Source organism: Fusarium graminearum, chromosome 1, assembly GCF_000240135.3.
Source record: "Fusarium graminearum PH-1 chromosome 1, whole genome shotgun sequence".
Taxonomy (NCBI): Eukaryota; Fungi; Ascomycota; class Sordariomycetes; order Hypocreales; family Nectriaceae; genus Fusarium; species Fusarium graminearum.
The window spans coordinates 1,864,571-1,876,282 of NC_026474.1; the positions used below are offsets into that span (position 1 = coordinate 1,864,571).

Genomic DNA, 11,712 nt, shown 5'->3' on the forward strand with positions numbered 1-11,712 from the left:
CCTGGAAGTTAACAGGGGTGATTAAGAGAGCAAACCACATTTGCTTTTCGGGTGGTTCTTCAACAGGCGCGCGGGGGGACACAGTACAGTAGTGTAGATCTCTCGATACTTTCCAAGAAGTACAGTAGTAGCATAAACGCGGACGCCCGAAGTATTGGTCTCGTTAGGAGAAAACAGTATGGATTCAGTAGGTTCATGGAGAATGTCAAGCCCGTCGTTCTTTTTTGGAGTTTAGGAGGCCGTGTCTTGAGTCCCAGAATGCAGTGGTCCCAACCTCCACTGAGATGCGTTCAGTGATGGCGGTTGCGGAGGAACCTTGCCAGCAATTCAATTGTTCTTGCCTGTGAGGCTTACTGTACGAGGCTATGACCCTTGTATGTATACGAATGCCGGGACCGGGGCACCAGGGCATCGAAGCCGGGGGCCCCGACGCCTTGCCAGGAGGTCGTCTATGTATGTACATATATGAGCATGGACATCAGTGTTGACGTGAGTGATGCTCCCCCTCCTGCATCAGTCCCAGCACATGTCAAGGCCTGGCTTTAGATATTGGTGTGAACTATTGACAGTGCGGAAATGCACAAGGTTTGATTCAGTGGGCGGTTGGGGAGGGAATAAAGAGCATCAGAAGTCATGCTTGTCCAGCCAAGATCCCAAATGGTTAGGGGTACTTTTGATAACAGGGCCTGAGGTCAAACCCCCAGCAAACAAATAGAATGCCCCATCCCAACTGTACATCTTGAGACAGGGCATTGTCACCAGAGAGTTGGTCCATAGTCCATGGTCCCTGAAGTGGCCCTCTGGTCCGGTTCGTGCCATAGCGATGTCGAATTGGGGCGTTACAAATACAGTATATTACGTCTCAGCTCAGGTACTGTTGCCCCTTCTCTCCACTTGTTGATATGTGCACGTACTAGTATTTCGACACCGGATGCTGGATCCTAGAACCCGCCGACCCAATTTGGGAAAAGGAAGAAAAAAAAGCAACGTTCAGGTAGTGCTAAAAACGACCAAGTGGCTTTACATACTCGGCTGCTTGGGCATCACCCGTGAGAGAAACAAGCTGGTCCCAGTACTGTTAAATATCTGCTACCAACAAGTTTTTTTCTTTCTTGTCGCATTTCTAACCTTTTGTGAAATCAAGAGAATTGAGTCATATCTTGCGAGGGTTCTGAGATCTGTCCACCCCAACTGCGTATAGAGCCTGAAATTAGTGGCACAGGTACATACATGACATCCCAGCTGAAGCTGGCATCGACCAAGTTGTGGGTAAGCAAAGTGATTGATATCCGCAAGATCAACCCAATGCGGTAACGGGGTCGAAAAACAAGGTTCAGCCAGAACGCAAACCACTCACTGGACGTTGTGGGCGAGGAAGGTCAGTTCTCAATTTGGCGACATATATTTGCTGAGTAGTGTTCCTTGATTGGATTTGGGCTCGGGGTTGTATGTCTGTGCGTCGATAATACCTCCGTATCTGTTCTGACAGCTTCACAGAGAGGCAAGAGATTATCATGAAGCGAATTCGCTTGGCAAATGTCGCTTGCCAGGGTACTGAACCTATCGATATTGCAGATCTCTTCAAAGTTGTGGACCACGTCAAAAGCAGAATTGAGTACCTTGGTTTCCAACCTAGTAAAAAGAGCCCCGAAATAATGGCACAAGATTGCAGAACCCTTGCGCAGGATCCCCGGCAGGCAGGTAAGGTAACATAGCCTGCCTGTCAAGATATCAAAGTCTCGAAGTGAACCCGCACAAATGCGGCAATTGGCTTGAGAAGGTAGGTAGTTACTGGATGTACTGTCTGCAGCCAGAGACATGCAGAATGTGATATTCGCCGATGTTACCTAGCTTTTTAAGTGGTGCCCAAATGGATTTCTGGTAAGCTCCATGCTAGCGATATCTTGGGTGAGAAGCAAGCAGATCCTATCTCTTTTCTTCCATCCATTATGCGCTGTGCTATGCTGACTACCTGTAAAAGAAGACCGGGGTGCCCGAGGTGTCCTCAGAGAAAACGATAGCCTGTTTTGAAGAATGAGAAAGAAATATCGATTGCTGCTGAATTATGGGAACTGCACGGGATGGCTAGAGAGTTCAGATTTTCTCGGTAGACATCCGTACTCCGAGTCGATCTGGGGATACTCCCGGCGCTAAGATGGGACTGGTCTGGGCGAAGCCTGTGATAGCTGCTTGTGCAATTAGTGGCAGTAGATATGGGGCTAAGAGCGACTATATTGGACTCTGCGAACTGCCTACCTAGAGGGGGATATCGTTGACTCAGATGAAGTAGATGTTAGGGGATAAAATTGGTCACGGTTATCAGACCCTCAATCAAGGCATAAGACAGGCACTGCGAGTAAAACAAAGACAGCAGGAGAAGCCTGCTAAAATGTCTTGAGCAGGAGCCACCCAATGGCAGCAAAATGGTTAATACTCGGCAGCATCAGTCAGCTTACTTTTCTTGGCAGGGACTGCCTTGCCCACCCACTGATTGACGGGAATCTATGCTCCCGCAGGTGCACGTGCCCTGACGTGCACTGAACTTCCTATTCGGGTACGCACTGATCTCCTTTAAAAGCCCGTCTTGCCTGCGCTATCTCTCTTTAGCTTCTCCACTTCAGCTGCTTTTGCTCCACCATTCTCGTCAAGTGCCGGCTCACCAATAAGTTAGTAGGTACTAAGACAGATTTTCGTCGATATCAAATATTTTGTGACAGGCTCAATGAAGCAATTGAAAGCGACAACTATTTTCCCTTACAAAAATGCACCCTCTTTGCCTCCTTCAATAATACTTCAGAGTCATTATTCTTGCCCCCAACTCCCCAGCATGTGGCGTTGCGATAAAACATCTGTGCTCAGACTACATATGTCGAAACCGCTGTCAACTGAATCAAATACCTGAAAGGCATCAGAATGCCTCACTCACCCCTTGCCAAATATTTCAACCAGTCTGGTCTCTTGGAGAGAGTCGCCGGTCAGGTACCATTGGCCAGCGGCCGTACAGCCACCCGGCAATAAGAGTTTAATATTCCGCAACAAAGAGGTGCCAAACTTTCAATTAGAGGTAAGTATGTTCAATTGAGAACAAATCTCGTCGTCATACCATTGTTGCTCGATTTTACGGGTTCTAGCTTAGCACCAGATCTGGCGGGGGAGGCTTGCGCCGTTTGAATCGTTCCCCGATCCCTAGGCACACGACGCATCTCAACTGTCTTTCATAACACGACCAACTGCCAAACTCGAGAGATATTAAAACAAGATCTCTAACCGGGGCTTGTTGCATCGGATGCCAAGCTCGGGTGTCTTGGAACCAACTTCCAAAAACCTGTGAAGTCAAAAAATAACGTCAATGTGTCGGTCTACAAGCGATGCGAGATGCAGACCAGATACTATGTACCCGCATCTCACACTGGTTCCGGGGGATATCGCACCACCTGAAACAATGCTATGAAAGGCCATGGCTCTGTGTTTTTTTAATTCTATCTCGCAATACGTCACCTTCTGAGCCTTGCGCAGTTATCGTTCGACTGATCGTGAACTGATGGAGAGGAATCCATTGTCAAAATGAGACTAGGTTGCGAGTCCCTACGTGTCGGGACCAAGGCCCTTGCATCGAAATTGATTGAAAGCTGCAACGGTCATTGGACTGTAATTTTCCATGCCCCGTCCTGACAGACATGTTTTGCACAACGTTTACTCCAGGGATGAAAGGTCTCGAGTTGCACAAAGCTGAAGCTCGCCCTCAAGTTGCGATGGCTAGAATTCCACTGGACCAGGCGGCTCAAGGTCGCCATTCTTTGTCGTCAAGGAGATAGGTCCAGATAACATGACATGGGAAGCCATTGGAGGCACTTTAGTCCCTTGTCCGCCAATTAGGCATGCCAACTTTCTGGGAACACCATGCAAGAGAAACATAGATGATTGGCGTCCTTCACAGCGTGATCTTCAATCATGACATTAAAGCCGGATCCACTACCTAGGAAATTTTTCAAGTCTTGACTAACTAAACCCCCAGCCTTGAAACCTTTAGTAAAAACTCCCGACAGCTCGGCCATTCTAGTCCCAATGACTGGAGACAGGAACCAAAACTTGTGACCTGCATCCCATGCAGCTATAAGGAGGTCCGAGTTAGTTGTTTCTTTTTACACGTGTAGAGCAACGGGATCTGTTGATCCGTGTCCTCAGTTGAGTCAGTCAGTAGCCAAGGTCGAGACCCTAAAACATAAAAAAAGAAAATTGGCCGCTTCACTTTATATATGCACAGACCCTAAGTATTGAGACCTGCGGTTTGTGGTGGGATCAAGTTTGAATTGTTATTTGATTCTGGGGACAGATTACGAGGTCACTTGACGCTGGTCCAGTTACTTTCTGTTCTCCTATTCCTCCATGTACGACGACCCCCTCATACAGCTTTGTTGGTGGCAGTATCTGTATCATCTCATATTTCGGTCATAACACTCCGGCTTATCAAACAAGCAAGTAGTTACTATTACGCAGGTGAAACTACTCAAGTTGTTGCTCTGGGGCTACCTTTGTTGGGAGGGGGTCGAGGTGTACCATTGCAGCTCGTCTACTCTGCCAGCATCACCGGAACTGCATCAATTCTGGCGCATATGTAGTTGTCATAGACTTTGTTGCAACCTGGATCTTGAATATAGACATGTTATTTTTTAAATCCTAAGGCCTGCGTCTCTTTTTCTCCTATAACCACCTAATAACACTGCACTGCCATGATATCTGATGCCAGGTTGTGTCGCGGCACAGCCAATGAGGTGTGCCGGAGGCGCCGATCACTAATGCGGTGATTACAGCGTGACGTGCAACCGTGCCACCTCGCTGCGTTAGTTAGCTTAATATCCATTCCTCGTTGCTTTTAAGGTGACGGATATGAGATTAAGTTTTCTACTTTCCAGCACCATAAAATCGGTCAGGGGATGCAGGAACGAGGAATTCTTGAGCCGCTAGCAGCCTCGATCAGAGCAAAGCAACGCGCCAGGAAACACGCCTCTGCACTTTGGGTGGAATTGGGTTAGGTCGCAGATGATGGATTAGGGGCAAACGGCGAGTGCTGCATCTAACTTAGTTAGGTGTTGTACGAATTTGCTTTTTCTGGCTTTAACAGGGCATTACCAATGGCTCGGCCGAGTCTTAGAACTAAAACACAATGTTAGATCGTATTGAGTACTTGTTACAAAACCCATTCCATCCAGTGTTACACAAGACTCTTAGCCTCTGTTCGTCTAGGGTAACCGGGAATCGCACATCAACAAGTATCATTGACTGTGATATTCAGCTCATCAGTCCTGCTGATGTCTCTGTTGCATCTAGTCAATCTCCTCTAAATTCCAGGCCATTGAATTTTGAATGGCATGGTAAAAGCATAACTAAAACAGGCACTGGGGACCCCGAAATAGGGTGTGCAACTTCCGTTCCCTCAACTCTAACACGATGGGATAGTGGGAATCCCGGTATTGGGGAAACTTTCCAGTTGTGTAGTTTAACTAGCTGATCACCACGACACTACACAATTTGAATTCAATCGGCCCGTTCAATTGAATAGAAGATGTATGATGAATCTCAAAGTTAGCTAAGCTTAGGATTTGCGGATAGTGCTTGGAAAGAACTTGGTTGTCCTATCAGATGGTGGTGTGGCCAGAAACTTAACCGGCTGGCTAAAAGCAACTTGTCCATAGTCGCTGGATGGAAATGCATACATAAGTAAAATGTTAATATCGACTACTTACTTGTATCGGAGGTGTGTTATTGTAAATAAATGGCTGACAGGTCGATCGTTGGTCTTAAGTTGAACATTAACTTAGAAGTAGAGCATTGCAAGTTGAGATGATGTATACAGAACCATTAGGGTGAAGCTAGGTTAGTATAAAACTGAGCTTATTGGTGACAACTGCCTCTCAGACTAGTAATGCAACCTGCAAACAGACTCATCACAGCCAAGCAGGAACCCGTTTGTACTCAAACGAGCAATCGTTGGCCTATTGTTAAGCAATCCCATACAGATACGGAGGATTATTGATCTGTGTAAGTGAAAAAAAGGCAAGAGACACAGAAAGAACGAAAGATACACTGTAAGCAACCATACAACCCCCCAATGATATACAGTGTTGATGCTATCCACAGCTAGATGCACTGTGCCCCAGTAATTATAACCACAAACAGAGTTGGTTGGATCCTTGGTAATAGAGGCTGACGTTGTATCGCACGACTAACCTAACCTACCGTCACAAGTTGCACGCAAAAGAAGGACATTGCTACTGCTTGATACCTATCAACAAGCCGCATCACTGGAACTTGGGCTTCCTCTAGCACAGCATAGCACAACGAGCGTCAGCATCAAGAAAGCCACCGCCATTTTTTGTTTTGTATTTTGCTTTGCATTGGCAGTGCGAATGGAACATACGTCATCTGCACCTGCACAGCCGTAGCTACAGTACCTACCTACCTAACATGAGCGACCTGCAGCGAACATGGGCTAAAGCCAAGTTCGGCGCCTCTAACGATCCCTTCGATGAGCCCCAAGAGGAGCAGGGTCAGGATGTACTCCCTGAGCTGCCAGAGCCTGTCGACGATGACTCCTCCTCCGCTTCGTCAGCCTCGTCCGTCTCATCAACTGGAACCATCATCCCCTCGCCCAACCAAAAGCTGTTCGCTCGACCTCAAGGGTAGTTGACAATCAAGTTTGATATCGAGTAAAACATCACGGGACTGACAGGCTATAGAGTCGCCCGTGGCAGGACCCTGGAGCAGATTCCCTGGACGACTTACTTTGAGCGCGAGGTATCGTTGAAGTCAGAGCAAGATCCGGAAGTCATTTACCATGCTTACTTGACATCACCCGTGGGCAAGGGGCCACTGTTCGTGATGCATCATGGAGCTGGCTCATCTGGACTGTCATTTGCTGTTGTGGCTTCTCAGATAAGAAAGCGCATTTCGACGGCGGGTATCCTCGCCTTGGACTGTAGGGGACATGGTTCGACATATGCCCCTGAGGACAAAGCGTTTGACATGAGATTGGATACGCTCTCATCAGATCTGTACAATGTCGTCCAGCTCACAAAGACTGAGATGTCATGGCCAGAGATGCCCCCGATAGTGCTCGTGGGACACTCCCTAGGTGGAGCAGTCGTAACGGATCTGGCCAAGTCCGGGAAATTGGGCACATCAGTTCTGGGCTATGCAGTGCTGGATGTTGTCGAAGGCTCTGCTATTGATGCACTGCAGAGCATGCACACCTACTTGTCTACGAGACCTTTGGGCTTTGCGACGCTACAAGCAGGTATCGAATGGCATATTCGATCACGGACAATACGCAATTCCATATCTGCTCGCACGTCTGTTCCTGCGTTGCTCGTCTTCAACGAGAACGACGACCCAACGCGGCCGTGGAGATGGCGGACCAACCTGGGTGCAACGCAACCTTACTGGGAGGACTGGTTCGTAGGACTGAGCAAAAAGTTCTTGGAGGCAAGAGGAGGAAAGATGCTTTTGCTCGCCGGAACGGATAGACTGGACACTGAGTTGACCATTGGACAAATGCAAGGTACGTTTGGACGTGATCCTGTTGGTACTTCACGCTGATCACAATGACAGGAAAATATGCCCTACAGGTGTTTCCTGAGGCTGGCCACTTCATTCATGAAGACTTGCCGGAAAAGACGGCAGTGTCGTTGGTCGATTTCTTCCGCAGAAACGACCGCACTGCTCTCGTGCTTCCCCCGAAGGTATCCGATCTTATCAAACAAGGCAAAAGAGTATGAAGCGAGTGAGAGTCACCGATGGGCCGGTAAAGTCCAACGGGGTTGCCCACAACGTCGCCTTCATTAAACTTTATTTACGGATAAAGCAACATATGATGTACCGAGGGCCGAGTTACGACGTTGACCGCACATTGAAAGTGGGTATGGCAGCACGAGGATTCGCAAGAAATGAAACAATGCTAGCGTATTGCTCACAACTCAGAATTTAGTGGTATGGAATAGAATTTGATACAAACACATGGATGGCTGCTGAGAGCACTGGGACATACATAAATGATGGCGGCGGCGTCTATTGAGCAGGCGCTAAAAGGCATGTAGTCTTTGATCGATAACCGGGCTGGACCTTCAAATAGAGTTGGGAATTGACACGCTAGAACAGTCAATAAGTGATGGCGAACAAACATGTTCAGAGGTTCAAGACGTTATGCTTCAAGCCTCCATATCTGCCGGATGTGCCTGGCCGTGCTTTTCCCTTTCTGATGTGCTTGGGCACTTGGCAGATCCTCAGGGGATCACAAAACCTAGCTGCTGAAAGTTTAAGATACAGAGTCAGTGAGTTAATCCATGTGGTCCAAGAGCAAGCTCTCAGGTCATTTATTCTGGCAGGTTAAAGCTTGCAGGTCAACTTTTCTGTTAACCCCCTAATCGGGCATGCTCAATAGCGCCACCGCCATCGAAAGAGGCTAGCTGGGTATCCAGGCTGCTAGTGCTTGACTTGTTGAGATGTGAAACTCGACCACCTTGTGGTTGTGATATATATATGTAGCTTTTATCCAGTGTCATACTGCTCCGAGGAAATGTCGCCCACCATACGTTGTTTGTTAGCTCTCTCATCGTTGATCAATCCAATTCGATTTACATTATAGCGCTCCATCGATGTTTCATCATGAATCATTGCTCCGCAAGGCTCAGCTCGAGCCGCTTGCAAGTCTGCAGGTTCATAGCTAATTTAACTTGGCGGGAGTCCGAGGACCGTCAATCCTCCGAGATGGTCTGGAATATGGGGAAGCTGGGAGCCGACAATTGGTTGCTCAGCGATCTGCATAGCAACTGGGGGGCATATTGGTATGCTATTTTCGCCGCCAGCGTGTTTCCGAAGGGCTGGGCTGGGCTGGCGCCCGCTGGGTCCTTGTCCCACGTACCTACATTAATGTCACTAGGCCTTGATAGGCATTGTGAGCTTATTTAGTTGAGAATGGAATTGTCTTAAAAAGGGAGAGGGGAGACCATACTTTATTAATCTCTAGACGCGCGTACCAAAGCTTTTGTTTTACTTTATTTGGCTTTACAACCTCTCGCTCCTTGTCTTTTGTCCTTCTTTCACGTCAGTAATCCATCAACTACCGAATAATCACCATGAAGCTGTCTGTTTTCACCTCCGTTCTTCTCGCTGGCCTTGTTGCCGCTCAGCAGGAGAAGCTCCCCAAGTGTGCTGTATGTCGCATTCTCTCTACGATCTGTCGATGACAGCTACATTGGATATCGCCACGCGAGAAGTCATGCTAATCTGTCGTTTTATCCTTTAGCAACCCTGTGTTGATCAGTACACCACTGGCGGCGGCGTCGCTGGATGTGGCCAGCTCGACATCAAGTGTATCTGCAGCAACAAGAACTTCCTCTCCGGAATCGCCTGCTGTCTCGAGAAGGAGTGCGATGCTCAGGGCAAGGAGACCGCTGTTAAGTACGCCAAGCAGATTTGCGCAACTGCCGGTGTGACCGATCTCCCCGACGATGTGACGTGCGACAAGAGCGCTGCTTCTTCTGGCACCGCTTCTGGCACCGCAACTGGTGCCACCACCCCTACCTCGAGCGACAGCACCAACACCGCCTCTGCCACCGGCGGCTCCTCTACTGTTGAGCCCAACGCTGGTGCGCGCGAGGGCGCCGCTGGTTTCATTGGTGTTGGAATGGCTATGCTGCTTGCCCTATAAATGATATTGGGAACTGGTTTGAGCTGAGCGTTTACCTCTTGTCAAGAGGAGGGATGTAATGACAGTGGGCTATCAGCAAAGTCCACTGGCCGTTTTCTGTTCTTTTCTATGCAAAGAGTTGAGTTATGGAGTTTGAAATCATGTACTACTTACTACTACTGTACGATCGTCGCAAAGCTGTCATTATTGGCACTGGCAATAATACAACTTGGTACCCTTTGCTTGAAACTTGGTCTGTTAGAGCAACCTAGCTATCATCCGTTGGCTATCGATTTACTTTCTTCTATAGAAATGTGTTTGTGTCGTGTCTTGATTGCATCGAATCGGCTGACTTGAAGCGTTACACTAGAATCACCATTGCAGGTTTATTGAAATCCCTGTTGATTGTTGAACCTTGACAAAGAACAGACCAACGGGTTTTCGTATACAATCCATCCATTGACGATGAATACTCCCTTGTTGATAAAGCGGGTTCCGATGAAGATGGATGCTCTTTGATGAACGAAAGACACCCCAACCAATTACCCCACCAACAACGTCACTGGACAACGGTGAGCAGTGAGAACAACCCCACCATGCAAGAGCTCTCTTGAAGAATGGTCCAAATCTCTCTCCACCATCATACGTGAATCTTTTAAATTCTTGTTGACCGCGCATACCTCGAAAATGGCTCCCAAGACAATCATTGCTCCCTCTATCCTATCGGCTGACTTTGCTCAGCTTGGCCATGACTGTGCCCGCACCATGAAGCAGGGCGCGGACTGGCTCCATGTCGACATTATGTACGTTACAACTCGACAATGAAGCAATTGCCATCATACTGACTTGACAGGGACGGTCACTTTGTCCCCAACATCACCTTCGGTCCTCCCGTAGTTGCTGCTATCCGAGGCCACGTCGATCAGCCCACCGAGGCCCACGGCCGGGGCACCTTTGATTGTCATATGATGATTGCAGAGGTAGGCATTGCTTTGCGAATGCGAACATGGGAAATGCCGAGAAGCTTACGACGGTGATATAGCCCAAGAAATGGGTCAAGGAGTTCAAGAAGGCTGGCTGCAACCTTTACTGCTTCCACTATGAGGCTGCCTTCTCCAGCGCTGCCGAGAATCCCGAGGACCAGACCGACGAAAAGACCAACCCCAAGGCACTTATTCGATATATCCACGACCAAGGCTTGTTGGCTGGTATTGCTATCAAGCCCGATACTTCCGTCGATGTGCTATGGGAGATCCTGGAGAACAGTGAAGAGAAGGAGAGACCTGATGTGAGTCTAGCTCGCATATCCACCTAGCACATCATGCTGATCTATAACTAGATGGTTCTCGTCATGACCGTATACCCCGGCTTTGGTGGTCAAAAGTTTATGGCTTCCGAGTTGCCCAAGGTCCAAGCCCTGCGCGCGAAGTACCCCGAGCTCAACATCGAAGTTGATGGTGGTATCGGACCCAAGACAATCGACGAGGCTGCTGATGCCGGTGCCAATGTCATTGTTGCAGGAAGTGCTGTGTTTGGAGCCAACGATCCTTCCGAAGTTATCGCGCAGTTGCGCCAGTCGGTTGATGCTCGAAGTGCAAAGTAAGTTTGTGCTATATATTGAGAGAGTACTAGGTATAGATAGTAGCAACGATATGATGAGAGATGATTAAACATGTGAAAAGTTGGCTTTTGGATGGGATTATGAAGATAGGTCCCTGTATGCGTTTTGGTAGAGTTCCTGACTTTTTGTTCCAGTGCTTCTACTCGTCCCATGTCGTTGCTTTAAGTTGTGGTGATGTTGTAGCGATGTAATGAGTACGAACTTTGTCACGTATCGGCGGCTGGCGATCCAATCCAAATTCAATTCATCATTCATGAAACTATCCGTACGCATTTAAATTACAATCTTGAATTGTTAGTCGACCGAAACCCCATCGTCGCCTGCTTGCATTGGTACATTGAGCATGTACAAGTTTTGCTACTCTGCTGCGTTCATTCATTGATCAGACGAGGTCCACTATGGCCCC

General features: G+C 48.2%; 5 protein-coding genes across 5 annotated transcripts; 4 read left to right on the top strand and 1 right to left on the bottom strand.

Annotated features, from left to right (window-relative positions):
• Positions 1–1,379: 1,379 nt before the first annotated feature.
• FGSG_11788 (uncharacterized protein) lies at positions 1,380–1,820 on the bottom strand (the record flags this gene model as incomplete). Its single annotated transcript, XM_011317970.1, has 1 exon — positions 1,380–1,820. One exon carries the CDS (start codon positions 1,818–1,820, stop codon positions 1,380–1,382), a length of 441 nt encoding a protein of 146 aa, XP_011316272.1.
• Positions 1,821–4,977: 3,157 nt separating this feature from the next.
• FGSG_11789 (uncharacterized protein) lies at positions 4,978–5,509 on the top strand (the record flags this gene model as incomplete). Its single annotated transcript, XM_011317971.1, has 1 exon — positions 4,978–5,509. Exon 1 carries the CDS (start codon positions 5,165–5,167, stop codon positions 5,507–5,509), a length of 345 nt encoding a protein of 114 aa, XP_011316273.1. The 5' UTR covers positions 4,978–5,164.
• Positions 5,510–6,465: 956 nt separating this feature from the next.
• FGSG_00587 (phosphatase methylesterase 1) lies at positions 6,466–7,775 on the top strand (the record flags this gene model as incomplete). Its single annotated transcript, XM_011317972.1, has 3 exons — positions 6,466–6,680; positions 6,738–7,558; positions 7,609–7,775. The coding sequence occupies 3 exons, from the start codon at positions 6,466–6,468 to the stop codon at positions 7,773–7,775; spliced, it is 1,203 nt and encodes a 400-aa protein (XP_011316274.1).
• Positions 7,776–9,032: 1,257 nt separating this feature from the next.
• On the top strand, positions 9,033–10,745 carry FGSG_00588 (uncharacterized protein). Its single transcript, XM_011317973.1, has 2 exons — positions 9,033–9,209; positions 9,302–10,745. Exons 1-2 carry the CDS (start codon positions 9,132–9,134, stop codon positions 9,704–9,706), a joined length of 483 nt encoding a protein of 160 aa, XP_011316275.1. The 5' UTR covers positions 9,033–9,131; the 3' UTR covers positions 9,707–10,745.
• Positions 10,331–11,414, top strand: FGSG_00589 (ribulose-phosphate 3-epimerase). Its single transcript, XM_011317974.1, has 4 exons — positions 10,331–10,488; positions 10,539–10,665; positions 10,728–10,973; positions 11,025–11,414. The coding sequence occupies exons 1-4, from the start codon at positions 10,373–10,375 to the stop codon at positions 11,286–11,288; spliced, it is 753 nt and encodes a 250-aa protein (XP_011316276.1). The 5' UTR covers positions 10,331–10,372; the 3' UTR covers positions 11,289–11,414.
• Positions 11,415–11,712: the final 298 nt, after the last annotated feature.

Coding starts and splice junctions, on each gene's coding strand:
- FGSG_00588 (XM_011317973.1), top strand. CDS start 9,132: ATGAAGCTGTCTGTTTTCACCTCCGTTCTTCTCGCTGGCCTTGTTGCC. Junction 9,210..9,301: donor AGAAGCTCCCCAAGTGTGCT/GTATGTCGCATT, acceptor TTTATCCTTTAG/CAACCCTGTGTTGATCAGTA.
- FGSG_00589 (XM_011317974.1), top strand. CDS start 10,373: ATGGCTCCCAAGACAATCATTGCTCCCTCTATCCTATCGGCTGACTTT. Junction 10,489..10,538: donor TGGCTCCATGTCGACATTAT/GTACGTTACAAC, acceptor CTGACTTGACAG/GGACGGTCACTTTGTCCCCA. Junction 10,666..10,727: donor GTCATATGATGATTGCAGAG/GTAGGCATTGCT, acceptor ACGGTGATATAG/CCCAAGAAATGGGTCAAGGA.